This window comes from Labrus mixtus, chromosome 22 (assembly GCF_963584025.1).
Source record: "Labrus mixtus chromosome 22, fLabMix1.1, whole genome shotgun sequence".
Lineage (NCBI taxonomy): Eukaryota > Metazoa > Chordata > Actinopteri > Labriformes > Labridae > Labrus > Labrus mixtus.
Genome location: NC_083633.1, coordinates 16,048,631 through 16,069,133, shown reverse-complemented (window position 1 = coordinate 16,069,133; position 20,503 = coordinate 16,048,631). Strand labels below are relative to the sequence as shown.

The following is a 20,503-nucleotide window of genomic DNA, read 5'->3' as shown; positions in this document are numbered from 1 at the left end:
TCAGAAACAGATGCATTAATTTGGCTGCTGTTTAACAATACGTTTTTCATTTCTTTTTTTTTTTTTGTTCTGTACACAAAAAAAACAATTCACACTTTATCCCATGTACGGAAAGGAGCAGGGAGAAGAATAATTCTTGTGTTGCCTGCCCCCCTTACTCAAAAAGCAAAGAATAAATGTCTGGATGGTCTGTCCAATTACAGTCAATGAATGAATATCATGCCAACATAAAACAAATCTGACAATTCAGTCTTTTACTTCCTCAGAAAGTAGAAGGAAAACACACACAGAACACACTAACTGCCACTTTCATACCGTCTGATAACTTTGTTCTTGTACATTTTCTTAAACTGAAATATCTGAACACAGCCCCTTCAAGTCATTATTTGAAGAATTCCACAATTTATTTCCAATGACAGAAATACACTTCTGTTTTAAAGTTGTCCTCGCAAACTGATGCTTAAAATTAAATTTTCTTCTATGCTCTTCATCTTCTGAGAGTTTTCACATGAAGCGTCCCACAAAATAATGCTTTAATTTCTACAAGACTTGCTGCCACACCATATAATGTTTCCATGAGATAATTAATCTGTGCTTACACGGTGATATATTTTTTTCTCACTAGATAAGAATATCACCTTACGGTACATTAGAGACTCAGCTCTCGAGACAAAGACAACATCTGTTTTTCCAATAAATTCATTTATTATGTTGTGAGACAACATTTACAAACCTTACTGTGCAAGTACACCTGTTGCTGCGTGTCAACGACAGCAGGCCCTGAAAACATGAGCACGACATCTCCTTTCTCACAATTAATAAATGCAAAAATATCCTGTCCTCCTCTCCTGCTGCAGTTGAAGGCATTAAAACAGCATTTTTTCAATGATTTCATCGTTACACTGGGGATGAAGTTGGAGCTTGCACAAATCAAAAACCAGCAGTTCATCCCTACAAAACATGCGAGCGGTCTAAATACTTGATGATCAAAATGTATCATGTATTAAGGTAATTTCATCAGCTGTATCCATTTGTGTCAGAGCTCCAAGAATATAATTCAGAAGTATTTATATGCTATTATCTAATTAATTAGGCTCCTCAATGAAGGAAAAAAAAAATCATATTTACAAATGTAACAAAATAACAGATTTCAGGGATATTTGCCATAAAATATTCAATTACTATACAAATTGATTTTCAGTCACAGCATTCTAACAAGAGTAGAACAAAAGCACTTGTGGCATCATAAATTAACAATCATCAACTTCCAACTACGTATGATCTGATTTTCACCCTCAATTTGTTCTAATACGTCTCATTGAGGCTATTTACATGAATGTATGTGATACCATACTCAACTGTTGTTTTATTGCATATAACATACACTAAAAATATACTCTCCCATACCTTGACATTTAAAAAGAAGTGAGAGGATTAGACATGGCGATTCAAGTGCGATAAACGTGGGAGAGATTTTCAGTGTTGCATGAAACGTAGCCCATGCCGGTGGCTGCAAAACAAACAAAACCCTAACATAAGCAAAAGTGAACAATCAAGAAGTGAGAAAATACAATCAGTGATTATACATTCAATGCCAGTGAACTAATGTAGACTATGCCAGGATATGGCTCCTTTGATCGCCATTATTCCAAAATCTAACCAGAACAGTGAATGAACTGAGTGTATTAACAAAACCCTGAAAAGAATGGCAAAACTATGTAAGCACTAAAAAAATCACTTTCAATCTGGCACAATTATCTCAACATAAGGGACTACTCTGTCCACTAAAATGAAAGGATTTACATTTCTGGACTAGATTTGATCAGGCACAGAGCAGGTCATTATAAAGAAGGTCCTCTCCCTTAATGAATCCATAGTGGCTTGCATATCAAGGCTGCATATCAAGGCTGCATGTAACATCGCCACACAATTAGACTGTCATCCCAGTGTTTTCGTTTAAACAATACATAAATTCACACAAATCTCATTGAATCGTATCTAATATATACTTGAAAAGCTTGTATTTTTTTTGTAACAGCATAAATGGGATTTTTAAGTAACACAACATATCTTACACTGACAGCATTTTTTTTTTCTCTGAGCTCCTCCTCCCCTTGAATCTGGAAACTTGTGGTTTATTTCCATCTTTTGTACTAAGTTTCTATGAGGGTCAATCTGTGACGAGCAACAAGATTTTGAGTGGTCCATTCATAATCTCTCGGTCCATCTCCCACAGCAGTCCAGTCTTTACTAACAGGGAGGAAACGGTTAAAAAAAAATGAGGCAGAGCTTTCATGTTTCCAGCCGCACTGTCATTTCCCAAAACACCACTTTCTTCTTCCTTCACATTTTTTAATTTACGTGATGATTCATTACTGGATGTCTTCAACATAGTTAGCAGGATAGAGGCCGGTTTTTCCCTCCTTGAGCCGACCTTTGCACCAACCCTGATCATCTTCCTCGCCAATTTTGGTGAACTCATCCCCTAGAGAGAGTAAGAATGAGGAGGTGAATATTTGTATTCAAGAATTGTAGTCCCAATTTGTAGTCCCAATCTTTAACAAGAGTATGACATGTACCTGCTTTGAAGCTGAGCTCGTCCTGCTCTTGTCCTTCATAGTCATAGAGGGCTCTGACCGGTACAGATACGACCGGAGAAGCCGGCTCCTCTTCAAATGGATTCCCATCACCGTTAGTTGAGAAAGGGTTTACGCTTGTGTCTTCATCTGACCAGTCAGGAGTCTTCTCCACACTGCTCGCACTGGAGGGACAGACAAAGTAGCCCCTTAGAAAACAGGTTTCAGTGTTCATGCCGAGGCCTCTTTGCATTGACGGGATAACCCAGTCATGCCAGGTGTAAGCAGGGACAAAAAGATAAAAAGTTAGAAAAGCAAGAAAATATATCAAACACAGAGCACACAAAACAGGCCAAAGTACATCTTCAAAGTCCACTTTGGACTTTTTCTGATTCTTCCTGGTAACAGTCTCCATTCAGTTCTAAATAATGGTAGTACATGCTTACTTCTTACTGCATCAATGCTACAAAGCAAGCATTCAGTTCAGGCAGCAAGACAAATGATTTTCAAGTTGCTCTGGACTTCAAGTGAAAAGTGCACACAATGCCAAAGAAAGGCAGCAAAACGACATGACAACATATCAAAAGACACGTTAAAAAAACAACAACACAGCAACATGAGACGAAGCAAGACAAATCATCGATGTGAGTGCATGATTGGATTTCAGCATGAGCGGCCAGCAGAGGGCGCCACCTAAACACCAGAGAGAGAGCTTTCTCTATGCTCGGACAGAGTTACAAGGTGAAAAACTGTGAACAAACACCAGCACATACAGAGAGGAATTACAGTCAGATCTGTTCACTGCAAAGTTACTCTGGTACTAAATGACCTGCTCATTTATCTAACTAGGTGATATCTGAACTCATTTCTATCCAGTGTTAGAGATTCTTACAAAAAAATGAATGTTTTTTATTTACCATTATTATGTACACAGGGCAATTTTTGTGTGGATATAAAAAGGACAAACCTATATATTGCAGGTAACTTAAATACGCCCTGAGGTTTTTTCCATATTCAGATCTGATTGTAAGACAGAAACATATTGGATTTTCCACTAGCAGAGACATGCGCCTCCATGCGCATGACATTCAATGTTTTGCAAGACATGGCACTGTTAGATGTGACAGACAAACACACAGGCTATGTGTGAAAGGCTATTCCAGTGACCATGCAGAGCAAAAAAACAACAACCAGCCACCTGAGAGGGGGGAAGGAAGAGTTACAAGAAAGAAGGAAACTGAGTAAATAAGAAAAAAGAAATGGAAAGAGACGCAGCACGAACGGCGCTCCGGGAAACAAAAAAAAGGCAGGGGGGAGGGTTGTAGGAGCATGAAGGGTTTTTCTCCTGTTCACCAACGTTTTTATTTCCTCTTTATTCACACTGATGTGGTTGACTGTGGTCTGCTGCTCCACTGCCTCCTCCTCCTCCTCCTCCTCATCGTCTTCCTCTTCATCATCTTCAAAGGGGTTTGAGCCAACTGGCGCTGTTTTAGGCACAGTGAGGCTGACAACATGGGACACAGTGAGAGACGGGTTGTTGACATGCACACACACTAGGGTTGTCATGATATCAGAATTTGAAACTTTGATACGATACTAGAGAAAATCAACAATTTTCAAAATCTGTTTTGATACAACAGCAACAAAAATAGAAGTCCTAATCACCCAATTTCTTGATTTAGTTACAGAAAGTTGCAGACAACCTCACAATGTCTAAATTGCACAAATACAGAATTTGTGCAATTTAGAAAATGTGTAGGAGTTGACTTACAACTTTTTATGGATTCATTCCTCCAGAACACCCGTGTCTTATGATAAAGAAAGATGTTGTTTTTTTAAAAGCTTCTGTACTTTTAGATACTATCCATCATTAAAGCCTGTATCATGGTATCCAGAAGTATCAAGACAACCTTAACGCACACAAACACATAAAGGCAAAATTGCTACATTGATGGTCTGGGCTGGAATTGAGAATCCTGCCTCGCTCTAAGATCAAGGACCTATTATTACAAAAATGACATATAATTTAAACTGTATGATTGTATACAGTGTTACACAGGAAAGCTTACACACAACAGAGACTGAGAGGGATGGGAATAATGAATAAGCACAAGTGACATCAATAGTGAACCTCTGTGTAAACCCGTGTTTAGACTAAACACAGAAGTCACAGTTTCACCTGTTTAGATTTGAGTGCTTCCATTAAAACCACATTTTATACAAACTATAAAAACAAAAGGACGGTTCCTGAGTGACACATCAAACACTGAATCGTCAGCTCAGGCATGTGTAGGTGCACAATCTGTCTTTTGAAGTCACATGAGGGCGGTTTACTTCCTGCCACTCTGACTTTCTGCATCAAAGAACAAAAACTTGCGCCGGCCCTCCACCTGTATCAGAGGAAACAGAGTTTCTTCTCCCTGTTTACAGAAGTACCGGACCATTTACAACAGCAGTAGCTACGAGTTGGCCCATGAGGAGTGTGAAACGGAGAAATGTGAACGCCTTTGTTTGTATAGTCATGCCATGCTCCTCTGAGTTAAGCCTGAGGAGTTACTACAGCAAACACTGTCCCACTGGGAGTCTGGCACAATGTAACTTTGGACGTTTTTAGTAAACACATACGCCCCACCTGAGAACTAGGAACCTAAGTATTCAAAGAGTGGTTTATATTACCCAGTGGATTTGTTCAACTATATTCATTCAAACTTGAGACAACACTCTAGTGAAAACGTTTACATGCTTTTTAATGCTGTTAAAAAAAGAGGAAACTACATTATGACGTCACCATCATTCCCAAGTCTCTTAAGTCAATCCTTTGTGACTGCACAAAGATAATTACGACTCTATCAAGACCCAGTATGTACACAAAATCCTCCCAGTCACACCCACAGATGAAGGAAACGACAGGAAAACAATGTGCTGTAAATGCTGGCTGGGGGAGAGCCAGTCCCAAGGCAGTCAATTATACCTAAGTTCGGAGGTCAAATGCTTCCCGTGCCTGACATTCCCTTTGTTGACTCCTCTGAACACTCCTCTTTATAAATGCTGCATACACACCTCTTCCTGCTGATGTGTGGATAACAGCAGACAGCAGGTTAATGCTGGTTGATTAAAAGAACCTGTTTTAACCCACGTTAACAAATTGTGAAGGAATATGAAGTTAAGACCAAGTAAGTTTAACAATATGCTCAAACACAACACAGGATACTCACAGTTAACTGAACTTACAACAACAACAAAAAGCAATATAACACACAAAGAAACTCGATACAATAGGATATGACACGACATGGTACATTATGGTACATTGCGCCATGGTGCGATAAGCTACCATACGATATCATTCGATGCACTTCTTCACTTCACATTGTGCTGCCTCCACAACTTGAGCAATTAGCTCAACAATGCAGGGACTAAACAACTCTCACTTTCAAGTAAAGCTTAACATAAATATTCCAAACTAAATCTGACTCTTCAGTGTGGTTTGTCACTATTTCGATGCATGAGAAGTGTTTTTTTTTTTTTTTTTAAATCCTTATCAGCTGCTGGCCGTCGTATCCATGAACCAATGTTATGTCCTCCATGCTGTTGCCACAACACCAAAGACACATTTCTTTGCTGGGAATTTTGATCTTATTTTATCTGGGCTGAGAACGACATCATCATGTGATCAAAAGCTGCCAGTCAAACATTTAGAGGCTTTTAACTCTGACAGAGACGTCTTCTTCATTACAGTCTACAGAATTAGCTGTCTAAAAACATAATACTTATCAAAAACCTTCATGATCCCAGGTCCATGTGTTCGACTTGAGCACTACTATAAAAAAAAAACCTTTCCAGTCACAACATTTCATGCTCAAGGTCTCGCTGTGTATGAGTAATATTTCCCCACTACTTTTTGGCTTCCTCTCAAGAATGTACCAGCCGACTCCAGACTCTCAAGGTGGAATTCTTTTTCAGCAAACGGTGACCAAATGTTTACCGTTGCCCCTGGAAACAGCCCCACAACCAGACGTCACACCCGGAGCTCCCCTTACGTAACGTTTAAGACCGTGTGAGGATTATCTCCGATGTTGGGAGTTTAGTTGGTGAAGAGTGTGTGCAATACGAACAGATGCTCAGTTTTCTGTGTGTGTGTGAGTGTGTGAGTGTGAGTGTGAGTGTGAGTGTGAGTGTGAGTGTGTGTGTGTGTGTGTTTGTTTAAGACCAAAAAGTGAGCCAGTGATGAACGAGGTATCTACCTGCTGCTGGTCTTGGCAGGCTGCACAGGCTGATCTGACCCAGTTTGACTGATGCCTGTCAGAGTGACGCCCTCTGATGGTTTCTTCTTTTCTCGTCTGCTGAGGGTTCGGTTCAGGTCTATGGACCAGTCCTGGTAGACACACACACACACACACACACACACACACACACACATTAGAGAAAAGTATTACGCGTACAATTTACAACTCTGTGGTTGGCTCCAAACACGCCCTCACATCTAGTAGAAGCAAGTCACAGGCAAGTGCACAGCAATTCACACACACTTCAACACAGTCCGTCATACACTGCTCAGGCTCTGACCCAGTCGCTGAATCTCAAAACTGTACATGCATGTGTGTGTTTTTACAGTGCAGGCCTGAAAAGACACAGCCATGTACAGTGTCCAATCACCTGTTGAGAGAAACACAGAACCAGGGAGTGTCCCCTCCACCAGAGGATAACCCAGGAGAGTGGAATAAGAGAGAGTGGAATAAGTGACCCTGGGCCTCTGGACAATGGTTAACTTGTTATCAATCTGTAGTTTGAGCCATGTGTGTCAATTAAACGATCATCACTCAGACAGAAGCAGTACTGTCCCTCTTTCATATAGATGATATATTACACTGCTAACTATGACATCATAGCTTCCCCCAAAGGCTTCTCCGACCCCTCTGATTTATCAGCAGTCTCACACTTTGAAAGATCAAAAGGCTGGCTGTTCGGCTCATGACCTCTGAGACTCTGTGACATTGCTGCTGAGCCCGGATTGCATCATGACACGCACTGCAGGGGTCACATGGGAATCAGAATCATGAGAGGGAGTGCGAATGAGGGGGTCAGAGTTTAAAGGTTAGAAAGAAAAGAGAGACAGACGTGTTTACAGAGGAATTCTGATATCCAGGAAAAGGACTGTAAACATTGTGTAGATCTCAGGTAACAGGAACATACTATAAGTGCAGAGGGCAGCCATGTGGTATCTGAATGTACCATGTGCATCTTTGTCTCGTTAATATTCTTTGAGATGCAAAATAGAAAGAACACCACTTCAAACACACACACGCACACACACACACACATACACACACTAATGGAAGCAGTAAGGAGTGAGAGTGTTATTGGAAAAAAAAGGATCTCTCCCCATGGCTGTTGTGAAAAGAACAGCCCTCCCATGCAGAACTCACTACAATGGACCTTCTCTTAAAGGAGCGAGGGTGGGACCAGTCCAAATTCTGTTAGACAATGGGAAAGGGAAGCAGGTGTGGAACAGAGTTAATGAGGACAAAACCATCTAATTCTTAAAAATGTTAGTTTTTGAGTGTGGCAACGATCTAAAAAAAAGAGCCAGGAGCTCGACGAACAATTACAGCATGAGTGAGGGGTGTTTGCTCCCAGTTTGTCCATGTTTCCTTTTGAATATCTACCCTGAAGGAGCTGCCTTACTGCTTCTTCTTCTTCTTCTTCTTTTCCTTTTGAGTTTATCTCATCACAGAAAAGATTGATACCCTCTTTTTTTTTAAAAAAAACTACAAAAACAAAGCCCTACTCAAAGAAAAACAGCCTGGTGATGATGTAATGATTGAAGTGGAATAAGCAGCTACTTTGGAGCAGCAACGCCTGCAAGTGCACACAAAAACAACACCGTAAATTGTTCCACTGCAAGCGCATGCAGTTTTTCGTCACCCTCCCTCTCCTCTTTTCTTCTTATTTAACCTCCTGATGGGAGGATGACATAAACTACATCCCTCTGAATGCCACTCTGAATGTCCAGGATAGATTTACTTCCACCCCTGCTGCCAAATAACATACTTCAATGACAAAGAATGACACTGGGCTATAATTCCTTCTATGGCTTCTTCAAGCATTAAATAGAACTATGGCAATGTCGCCCTTGTTTTTGTTTTTTTCTCCTAAAACATTTTTCAGTATGACTTATTACACAACTTCCTCATTCCTCCTGTCTGGTGGTTCTCACAGTTGGGCTTTAGGAGCACCAGGGGGTCTCTAAGTAAGTACTGCATTACTAATTAGATCACTATGTACATACAAGGGCTATTACTTTGTGTCTACATGTCAGCACCAAAAAGGAAATCCTTCAATAAAATCAGGGACCATGAGCTTATGTGTTCGAGAACTTTTTAGAAGCTAAAAAAAAGCCTCTCTAGAAGGATCCCCCTCCTTTTGTGGACATTTAGCCTTCCTTCTCTTGTCCTACCATTTCATGAGTATAAGGTAAGGCTGTAGTACCTCAAACTGAGGCCAGTTCATTGGCATCCCTGGGCCTTGATTGGACCGGAACCATTTCAGGTCATCTTCAGCGTCAGTAGCAGAGACCGTGTCTTCCAGCGTGTGGTACACCGTTTGGAATCTACGGAGAAAGTATTTTGTCAGCATCTTTTCCAGGAGTTACATTTATGCATCCAGACATGTCCGGTTAACGTTTGAAAAACATAAAGTAAACGTGTGACCTTACAATGTCCTTGGTCTGACCTGTGATTGGTTGATAGATCGAGGTGCTGTTTCACCTCCAGCAGCAGCTCACTGAAGAAGCGGATGCGGTTGTCTTCAAACTGCTGCCACTGCTCGAACACCTGCTCCATGTTCTCCATGTACTGAGGGGTCACTTTGTCGAGCTCTTCAAGGGATTTCTCATAGCGTTCTTTAGTCTGAGAGACAGAGAGGAACAAAGTCAGGATTAGAACACAGCAAAACATGGAGTCTGCGTGATGTGTGTCACTACCAATGTGCACGCCCCTTTCAGCAGACTCTGCTTCCTATGCTGGTTATTTATAACGTGTCCAAATCACAACCTCTCAATCCTCTCAAGATCTTTGGAAAGAGCACCAGCTATGTTTTGAGGAAGTCAGAGTAATATTTGGTGATTCATATGTCTGAGGATTTTCAGTTAAAAACTGATTGCTTGGCAGATATTCATAGAGAACTTTTAAGTGTTGGTGTGTTCCTAACTCTAAGAATATACCCCTTGTTATTGTTACATTTAAAGATTAGACCTCTAATTCCTCTCTTAAAATGCCAAAAAGACAATCCAGTCAGCCAACCTTGTTATTTTCTAAAGGAAACCCTACCTTCTGCACCTCCTGCTGACACTTCTCCACCTTTTCCTGGAGCTTCTTTTGGGCTTCGGGGTTGTTGTTGCTCTCCAGTTTGCTGTTTGTCTCCCTGCTGGCTGCTAGCTTCTCCTCTTTGCATGCAGAGTGGTAAGACTTCTTCATCGTCTCCACCTGCAGATTCAAGCAGTGAAAATAAAGTACAAATGTGAACAAACTCAAAGTGCTTAAGTTGTTTGGACATCTTAGGCAGGGATCATTTTTTAGACGTGTGAATATTTTTCCAGTCTTCAAAGAAATGTGAGTTTCTCAGGTTTGTTTCTGGTCTTATTTTTCTGCTACTCATTTGTCTATTTGGGAATGATGATAACCTATTTCCTACTGAGAGAAGCTTGCTCATCAAGGCACCAGACACATGGATTATGGAAGGAATGAATAACCTGGATGACACTTAATGTACAATAACCAACTCATTAAATGTAAGCAACATGGAAACCTTGACGCCTGATCATTTTGTGTGTGATGCATTTATAACAACAGGAAATAACCACTCCTCGAACACTTTGTGTATATTTAGTCAACAAATGAGAATTGAGGAAGTACAATCGTGCATGGTTGTTCTATTTAAAGAGTGTCTTGGGTAGGGCCAGAGCAGGCATGTCCCTACTGAACAAATTATGATATAATGTCATTCAGTTGACAGCACTTAAAATCCAAAGACAAAAGTCTGCACTTCTCTATAATTTGATAAAACAGGCGGCTGTGTTCTTTAGTGTGTGGGCAAAACTAAGTTTCCATCCATTAAAACATATAAGGGCTTGGGACTACGAGTTGCACTGTATCCTCTTTAGCGTGTATGTGTGTATTATCGACATACATGTCAGCAACTAATTTACTGGACCAGTTAATTAGCCTCATTTTCTCTCTGCCCTCTACTACTTGCCCTTGTCTGTCTGGTCAATCAATAAATCACTACGGCTACAAAACTGTCCCTGCCGCTCAATGACAAGGCCAGGATGTCACCCACCCACTGGTAACAATACACACACACAGGAAATGAGGGCAAGGGTCCTAGAGGTTGCACAAGGTTCAGTGGCTGTAAGGAAACAAATACTTGCATATGCAGTGGTTGCAAATTAGTCTTGACAAGAAACCTGTATGCATGGCATCTATTTTATATTTTATATCAAACAATGTACAATGTATTTGTCCCTGCTCAATAAACTTCAGTGTGTAGGATGATTACAAGGTATGACATGTATAGTAATTATGATGATGACATTTGGAAAGCGTTTCATTTGGACTAAAGCACAGATTTTTATTGATAAGTGGAGAAGAGCTTATTTTACTAAAGTTTGTTGACATGTTTTGAGAAAATGTTGTGAACACGTTTACTTTGTATAATGTAAAAGCTAGAATCAAAACTATCTTTGTCTAAGGGAATATTTCATGCACAAACAAAGATAGGAATGCATGTGCTCCAGAGTAAATAGGCTGCTAAAGTGTAAGCAGTAGTAGGAAATACACTGACCTGATTCTGAACTAAAAGAAGCCAGTCTCCCTACAAGCCCACCCCCCAGTGTTTCCTTCCCTTCTACTGACAGTCAAAGGACTACAGGATACAAGGACTGGCTCTCGCCTTGGCCCACTGTGGCTAATGTTCTGCAGTTGTTTCTCATGCAGGATGGAGACGCTGCAAAAGGGTTTCTGCTCTGTTGATGTTTAGTAAGCAGGTAATCATGGAGGGAAAACAAAGGTGAGTCAGTAATATGTACTCATGTGAAATGAAGGGTGAAATTGAGAGCCATGGCTATATCAGTGATGTGAAAAAAAGTATTAGTGCATATGGAAACTGCTTGACTGTTAGTTTGAAAAATGTGACTTGAAACATGCTACCACATTAAACCGCTGAAGTACAGTGTATGTGTTGGATAGGGTTGACTCCCACACCTCTTTGAGTTTCTTCGCCCAGGGTTTCTGAGCCTTTCGGAAGCCGTCATCTGCCTCTTTTGTCTCTTTGAAGCCGCCGATCATCTGTTTGTGGTAGGCATCTCTCTGCCAGTTCTTCAGCTTCTCGTAGTCTTCTCCCATCAGGGCCGATTTCACCTCCATGTGGAGCTCGCTCACCTTCTCCGCCTCTGTGCACAGAGCTGACCACGCCCGCTCCAATGTACCGTACTGAGGACCTGAAGAAGGAGTTACCACCAGTCAGTGTCTGTGCAAGACTCTCAGGGAATATAGTAAAATGCATCTGTTTTCCAATAATGTCAATGCATTTCTATCACAGTGCATTCTCCCTTATAGAGAGGACACATGATGTCATTAGCACACACGCTCTGACTCCAGAGAAAAAGCAGCTACATTAAATCTAATACAAAGCTTGAGTTTGATATATTCTTACCTTTTTCTATGAGTTGTCTCCATCGCTTCCCCCACTCTGTGAGCTGCTGTGCGTAAGCCTTTTCAATACGAGCCCGCTCATGAATACAATTCATCAGATCATTACAGAGTCGGTGTCCATCATCTACCCGTTTTACCGTCCGCTTGTAGTTACCAACCTGAGAACAGAGACAATTAAGGTTGTCAAAATGTTCAATACTTTGATACTTTTCGATACAACTTGTTCCAGAACAAAACAATCTCTGCAATTCCCATGATTCCCCCCCCAAGTCTCAATGTCATCTCTTGTTATTGTTTTGATTGCGAGCCCCCTGCTGGCGGAATTTACATACTGTGCATTTTAATGTTTTTTGTGTTGCACATTGATTGTGGTAAAGAATTTATTTTGACTGGATTTTTTTTTTTTTAAATGACTTGAAGATGAGACGTCTTTTATTCTATAGCAACATTTAAAGCAGCATTTAAAACTCACTGAAGAAAAACTTGCATCCTGGGTTTAGATTTGTAGGAACAAATTCCTGTGACTCACCTCCCAGAAGCTATCACTGGAGACATCGATCATGGAGTCATCGTAGGACCCTGACATCGCGGCTGCCCTGAGTTACACTTGGTGTAGGGCCTTGAAAAAAAATAAAAAAAATAAATTAAAGTGTTAATTAGTTGAATTAAAGTGATTACAGCACTATCATACTTTACTCACTCTGAATGCCTAAAACCGGAATTTCTTCTTCTTTTATTTTATAGTTTGACAACACTTGACAGCCAGGATTATAGACTGTCAAGATTTTGAATATGAGCAACAAACAGAGAAGGAAACACATCTTTTGATCACTCCGTCACACATCGCTTCACCTTCGCTTTCTCTTTGTGTACTACGAAACTCACGGCTGAATACAACAACATGGAGCCAACTTTGATCACTGTCATGACAACATTCTCCAGATATTACAGTTATGGATGAAACACTGATAAGACGCTGAATACTGTGAGAAACAGGTCAGAAGATGGAAGGTGGAGGGGAGTCAACGTGTGTGATCTGGTTTGATAATCTAAGCAGCAGGTGGGTGTTTTAGCTATATTTATAACCTCTCTACTCTCAACAAACACCAAACGGAAACAGCAGCAGTGTTGCGGGTTGCACAAGAGACCAAGATCAGCCATAACGTGTGTGTGTGTGGGGGTGTGTGTGTGTGAGGAGGGGGGGGGGGGGGGGGGATCCTGACAGAGAGAGGGAGAAAAACTAAAACTGTCAAGAAGCACACAGCGGGCAGTTTCCGTTTCCTTCAGACGGGTACGACAGTCGCTCCTCTGTTACTTTTTTCTCTCCCCACGTCCATCATTTCAAACTCAACAGCCTCTTTATTCCTCCATCCTCTTCCACTCTACATCCCCTCTCTCTCTCTCTCTCTTTCTCTCTCCCACTCTCTCTCACTCCTCTCCTCTACTTCTTCATCAGTCTGGAGCATCTCCCCTCTCTACAGCTCTGACTGGCCCCTGTTCAGATCGGGCATCTCTTAAGTAACCATTTATATTCAGACTGTGGTTACATCCAGCTGAGACAGACCGCAGACGGAACTCATCTAATCTGCATCTCAAGTGACACGTCTAAAATAAGAGGACACATGATTTTGATTTCAATGAAGCTACAGCATGTCATGATAAATCATTTAGCAGAAGATTAATAAAGCAATCTCTTTTTCTATAACTCAACTTCACTCTTTACTTGTTTATTTATTCTTTGACCAGTCTAATGGTCGGTTTCAGTCATTCTTTCAAATATCAATTATCGCTGTCTAAATACCTTTCTCTAATTAGGAGCTGATCACATCACATAAGATGTGTTTTAGCGCCAAATGTGAACACACAGGGCCTCTTTCAGCTGAGCGAGAGGATGAGGGCTGGTTCTTAGTGTGTCAGAAAGAGTGTGTGTTTGTGCATGTGTGTGTGTGTGTGTGTGTGTGTGTGTGTGAGTGTGCTGGTCATTGGTCAGTGGCCCGTGCCCTCCAGCGCAGGACTTGGACAGAGGGTGGTATTGTGGTCACTGCTAGCTGGGGAACAATTCTTCCTTTACACTGTGCGTAGTTAACAAGCAGGACAGTGAAACACACACACTTTCACACAAACAGATGTGTGTCATTTTTTCTAGAGAAAACCCACATGTTTTTTCTGCTCCACATCTTTATGAATGACAACATTGATAATGGACACAATTGTGAGTGTAGAGCACACTGTATATCAAATAGAACAGTAATATCAGAGCTCCCATTGTGCTATGCTTACACAAAATGCAATATTAATTCACACAACGGGACATCAATATTACGCTGATGTGGAATCTATATGAATGTACAAAGACGTCATGAGGGCAGAGCTTAGTTCCAGAACTTTTTTAAAAAAGCAGTCTGAAAAGGGCCTGTGTAAACAAATGGGAAACGTCCCAACGTTTTAATATGCTGAGTGGACAGCATAATTCTCCAAGGCTCAAGCTATCAGACTAATTACGGATGAGACTCAAAGATGAATGATGTTTCTTATCACATTATTAAGATGCGTGTTGTCCTCTTGTCCCTTCTTTTATTTCCCTACCAGCTGTTGACATTCTTCATTCTACAAATCCCTGCAGCAGCATGACAGAGGACACATGACTAACACATGGCAAGCCTTAAAATATTTGCTCTAAATATGGCAACGAGTCCTCCGACCTGCTGAGAACCTGCATGGACTCCACATAAGAATGCATTATGTTTAATGACATGTCAATATTACAAATCTAGAGGACGATCAGCGACGAGCTTTGATGCAGCCAATATGTCCAAATTCACAGACCCCATGAAATGAAAAATGTATTTTCCCATTCCTGTGTTAAATGTTTATTTATCTGCATTATATTTTAATAAAACATTATCTGGGTATTATTTTGCATCGAAATAATCTTGTTTCTCTTCCTGTATAACATTTCAAATGTCTGATGACTCATCCTGCACTCAGGGGTGTTTACTAATTTTTCCACCAATGAAAAAGCTTTGTCAAAGCTAACGATCCAATTGAAATACATCCCAACGTTATGTCCCATCTTCTACCTTGGGATGGGTTCTCGACAGGGCAGTTAGATACTCCCGATGTTCAGTTTCATGACAACTTTAAACAATGAAAATCAAGACACAATACATACGATACACTCAAGGTAAGGTTGTGTAGTCGTCAAATTTAAAATGAAAACATGAGGATGCACGTGTATAGAAGGGGACTAAATAATTACCACAACAATGCATTTAGAAATTCCTTCATCACCAAAGCTCTTTCGCAGGCCTGATGTAATCAACGGCAAACAGGAACAACCGTCTGCACAGCCTTGGCACTCTAGGACATGGGGGCTGTGTTGAACAATTGAACACGGCTTGACCCAGAACTGTAAACAATACTGTTGACTAAGTCGAGGTCTGAAGTCCACTCGATCTATCACTCGACAAAAAAACGCTGGAAAATCCAACAGCGCGTGCTGCTATGCACAACCAGAAAATAAGACGCATGAGAATCTACAGAAAATGTAAGCCTGGGGACTTGTGTTATTATTTTTCAAATTTAAGTGACAGAAAAATCTGCAACAGTCTTTCATGCCAAGAAAAGCAAGATTTCAACAAGAATGCAGAAACTTAGGGCTCTTAAACTACAGGCTTAGCTATTACATAATCAAATACAGCACTTGTATCCACTAACGACTGATAAGTAAATGTACTCAGCATGCTGGAATTCTGGTTCTGACAACAGCCACAAGATAGAGGAGAACAGATGCATTCCTAAGTACTACCATGCCTAAAACTGAACATTGAGCAAGTTCCCACATTGTTACTACTTATTTAACTCAATCTATCAACACACAAATTAGCAAAAATATGTCTGACTACACTGTTTTAAAGAAGTAGTAGGGTCTTCTTTAACTTGTGAATAGCAAAAGCTAAGGTAGGGTTAAGAAGTAGACTGAGACAGTCAAAGCAAGTGATGACTATGTGTGTTATTAAAAGCACATGAACTGTACTTTGCTGCTGGGAATGAGAAGACCTGAGTCATGTCTTAGTAACAGACACATGAGAGGCCAGTGACCTTTAAAACCAGCACAGGCACAACATTGGACAGAGCTGTCTACCCCCGGCCCCTCTTCCCTATTGATACACACGCAGGTTGCCATGTTGTGGACTCTGAAGCTTCAGTGTTTAGCCAGCTCTGCATCGGTCTTGAAACCTCTCTGCTTCCTAACCTCTCTCCATTTAGCCAGATAACTGGCCTCATATATGGCAAACCGAGGGGCGTCCAAAACGGCCATGTAGGGGTGCCTTAAAACCGCCTTCTTTCTCTGGTCCACACAAATACAGACTCTTCAAAACTTAGACGGAGGACATACTGGCTTCTGCATTGTTGTTTGAGAAACCAGCACTTCCACATGTCTTATGAAATAGTAAGGTCATTGTATGATTTAATTTAGTAGGTATCTTACATCTTGCTCCTTTAACGAGGAGACACGCAATGGAACATGTTGAAAAGATAGTGGGAACAAATTTAGAAGAAAATGTTCTTTTCCCAGAAACAACCAACAAGCTGTGTATTCATCTTGTGTTTATGTTTCTCTGAGGGTTGTCACACAGAATGAGTGACATGAATGGAGCGAAGGAGCAGGAAACAACAGGATACACATGCAGCAGAGATGAGCTCATACACGGCTGTCAAGCACGTGCATACCTTGCCCTGGAGCGGTGGTGATGTTTCTGAAAGGCTGTAAAATAAAAACAAGAGCCCCAGGAAACCAAATTGGGGTTCATAAAATCAACTTTTTTTTAGGATCCAGACCGTTGCTATTTAAAAACAAAGTCTTCTCAGGCATAGCAAGGACATAGCTAGATTAATGTCACACAATCTCAACATTTCATTCTGCCTTAATCTGGCTCGATGGACTAATCAGTAACTGCTGGAAAACCGAAATGTCATTTTATCATATTTACTTTCCTGCTAAACACTGAGACCTTCTTGTTTTGTGTGCATGATTATCATGTAAGTAACGACCCACAGTGCTTACAGGATAATGGATGGCCTTCTTCTTACTGGATTTAAAAACAAGAGGAACTGTCTTTTCTCATGTCTGATTCTATGATTAGAGACACTATCGGTTATAAGAAGAACTTTCAAGATGGCAATACACAACATTTCAATGTTTACAACAATGATTTCTAAGAGGAACTATCATAATAATTGCTGGTTGTAGCTTTGTTCAGCGTTGCTTAAATTACAAATTTTAAAAAGTGTTTGATTAAAACAAGCATGCTCGCAAAAGTAAGAGCTCTACTCTGCCAATGTCTTAATGACATGGAAATTGCGTATCTGACCAGGGCTTATTTTTTCTGTCAGTTTCCACTTCCTTCTTTTGTTGCATAAAACGCCTGCAATATCTTGCATGCCTGGAGTGCCGTTGAGCTGATCTATCCCTTTAATATTGCAGTTTCACAGCAGGACAACGGTAAATCCAGACCAGGCTTTAAGAAAGAAAAATGCAATACTTGCACACTTGCAAAGAAGTGTAAAGGTCAAAAGTTTCCATGGCAATCACAGTTCATGACCATGATTTTCTTTCCCTGTCAGTCAATCACCTCTGCCCTCCTTCATCATGTGAGCTCAACAGCTGCAGAGGACTGCTGATCTCACAGGACTATGGCCTTTCCAATGTGGATTCTCTGGACTGCTATCCAGCTATCCTTCTAGAGATCACTAACAGAGCTTTATGCTGCGGTTAAGGGGCTCCAAAAACATCAGACAATGAAACTGTCGGCCCATCAACGCCAGGTCAACTGTAGCCTCAACATAACCGACCGGTCCGCCTTGCACCACTGTCAGAAACAATAGCATTTGTTCCACACTTTCAGGCATTTTCCACAGGGCAGTCCAGCAGCATGGAGAGGAACATAATGGAGGGAAATTCAGTATTACATGACAGGGAAGGGGAGATCCTGACGTAACCGACAGGAGCCTTTTCCTGTGGAAGCCCCCTGTCATGCACGCACTGTCCTGCTTTTAATGTGATGCATTGAAAGAAGCTGCAGAATTTTCAAGAAAGGTCTAGAACACAGTTCACCCGCTGTATGTTTTTTTTTATTTGTAGCTTTCTCCGGCTGCTTACGGGTGTATAATAACCTGAAACTCTATGCAAAGGTCTGTTATAATTTCCTAGAAAGTAAAGTGACATCGTCAATTCCTTGTCTTACCTGATGAATAGTTCCATGAAGACCCAAGATATCCAGATCATCATCTTTAAATGTCTTGATAATTAAACTCATATTTGGGCACTGGCACATGATCCCTACACACCCAGATGAAGTGTTGTCTGATAAGCAATCCCAAATCCAGATATCTAATGTAAAATCCTACATGTTTTCAAAATACTTGTAATTTAGTCTCTAACTAATCAAGAAATGGAAAAGGGGAAAAAAATATCGATGGAAGCACATTTAACAATATAAATGGAGCATGATCTTTATTCATTTAAAATGAATTTAAGCGTGTCCTGGCCAAGGCAGGCAGCAGCACATCTAACAAGTAGTTCGGTGATATCTAAATTCAGTGATCTTCCTGCTTTCTCAGAATATGACATTTGCATGTGCACTTGAAGAAAGCACAAATGAAGATCACTCTAAATGGAGAGCAGCGCCTTCAACTCAAACAGGAATACTCAAGCTAAATTTAGATTAGGTTCTGTGACGGTGCAATCAGTTCACATGTCCCCCCTCAGTAAAGAGGAACCAGCAAAGCTTTCACTACTGCTTTACCCTTGACAACAGCACTCCCCCCCCCCCCCCCAACAAAGCACAGATACTGTTACTATGCATGACTTATAACTTCCAGTGATTCATTATTCTATGACTATTTGATGTTTGTCATGCTTGGGAAGTTTCCTGTTTCGTGTGATTAATTACCTCGTGGTGACATGCATTTGGTTGTAAATGATCAATACATTAAATAAACAGATGCACTGCCTCTAAGGAGAAACCTAACATGTCTTTCTGTGTGTGTGACTTGAGTTTCAGTCTTAACATTCAGAATCAGGACTGAACTTGGCAGCTGGATGGCACTGCGTATTTCTTTTTTTTTTTTTTTTTTTTAAGTGAGCTGGGAGGATGGGTAGCCCAGAACCAGAAAAGGCAACCAGCAGGAACTCATCCGCCTCTCTCGTCGGGAAAAGACAACATTATGCAACCCTGTAAACGTACAGTATGTATAATAACATGACAGGGACCATGGGTTATCTTAACTTGCGAAACCTGCCCCGCCCTTTATCTCCATGCAACTAAACACTAGTCTCTTCCTGCGGGGGTAAAAATGTCAAGAGGAACTACATGTATTATCTTTGTTCCCAACAACAAATAAGGAGGGGGACATTAACCCCAGAAACATTTTGTACACCAGCTACGACACAAACAGTGTATGGACTTTAAAACACCATAGTTACTGCAGTCGTGCTGTAAGTACAACTCAAAACTTTATTTTAACATGTTATTATCAATACGAGATTACTCAAGGGCAGCTGCTGTTGTTTTAACTGAATTCAGTCATTTAAAAAAGGTTATAGAGCCACTAACGTCCTCACATCGGGAAGGAAGTTAACTTTAATGTTAGCCCGTTGCTCTGATGTTAGCGAATTAGCCACAGCCCAAAAAAAAAAAGTTAAAGATACACCGTAAAAAAAAGTCTTTGTTTAAGCTTACCTGGCACAGTTTTATTCCTCTTTCGGGTTTATGTGTTACGGTGAAGTTTGTGTCTCTCGTTGGTGCCAATTTACGAATCTTTTCGCCCGTTTTTCCGCTCGGCAGCTGCACCATCGATTGACTGACTTGACACGACCGTCAGTTACAAATTGTACGGGTACAGCACATCCGGTCCAGACTTTCAAAATAAGACCACAGACGATGTGGAAAAGTGAATTCTTCTTCTTGTGATGAACCTATGACGATTTTTGATGTAGACAATAGACTTTAGTTATAATAACCCTACTTTATTACACATCAAATGAATATTGAAAGTGTATACTGTATCGTGCAATATGGGTTCTTTTCTGTTGAATTGTATTTAATTATTTTTAGTATTTTGCATTTGTTTATGTTTTTCTGTGTTTGGTTTAGTTTGCTTTGTTCTTGTTTTTGCTGTTTGTCAAAGCACTTTGTAAACCTGTGTTTTTAA

General features: G+C 40.7%; 1 protein-coding gene across 4 annotated transcripts; it reads right to left on the bottom strand.

Annotated features, from left to right (window-relative positions):
• Positions 1–683: 683 nt before the first annotated feature.
• pacsin2 (protein kinase C and casein kinase substrate in neurons 2) lies at positions 684–20,173 on the bottom strand. Of its 4 annotated transcripts, XM_061030294.1 has the most exons (12): positions 20,032–20,173; positions 12,816–12,905; positions 12,288–12,444; positions 11,837–12,072; positions 9,905–10,060; positions 9,309–9,484; positions 9,066–9,186; positions 8,003–8,050; positions 6,821–6,951; positions 3,934–4,080; positions 2,580–2,761; positions 684–2,485 (listed from the first exon to the last, which is right to left on the bottom strand). In XM_061030294.1, exons 2-12 carry the CDS (start codon positions 12,870–12,872, stop codon positions 2,373–2,375), a joined length of 1,524 nt encoding a protein of 507 aa, XP_060886277.1. In that variant the 5' UTR covers positions 12,873–12,905; positions 20,032–20,173; the 3' UTR covers positions 684–2,372. The 4 variants fall into 4 exon arrangements, with proteins under 4 accessions (XP_060886277.1, XP_060886279.1, XP_060886278.1 ...); XM_061030296.1 differs by lacking the exon at positions 3,934–4,080; XM_061030295.1 differs by lacking the exon at positions 8,003–8,050.
• Positions 20,174–20,503: the final 330 nt, after the last annotated feature.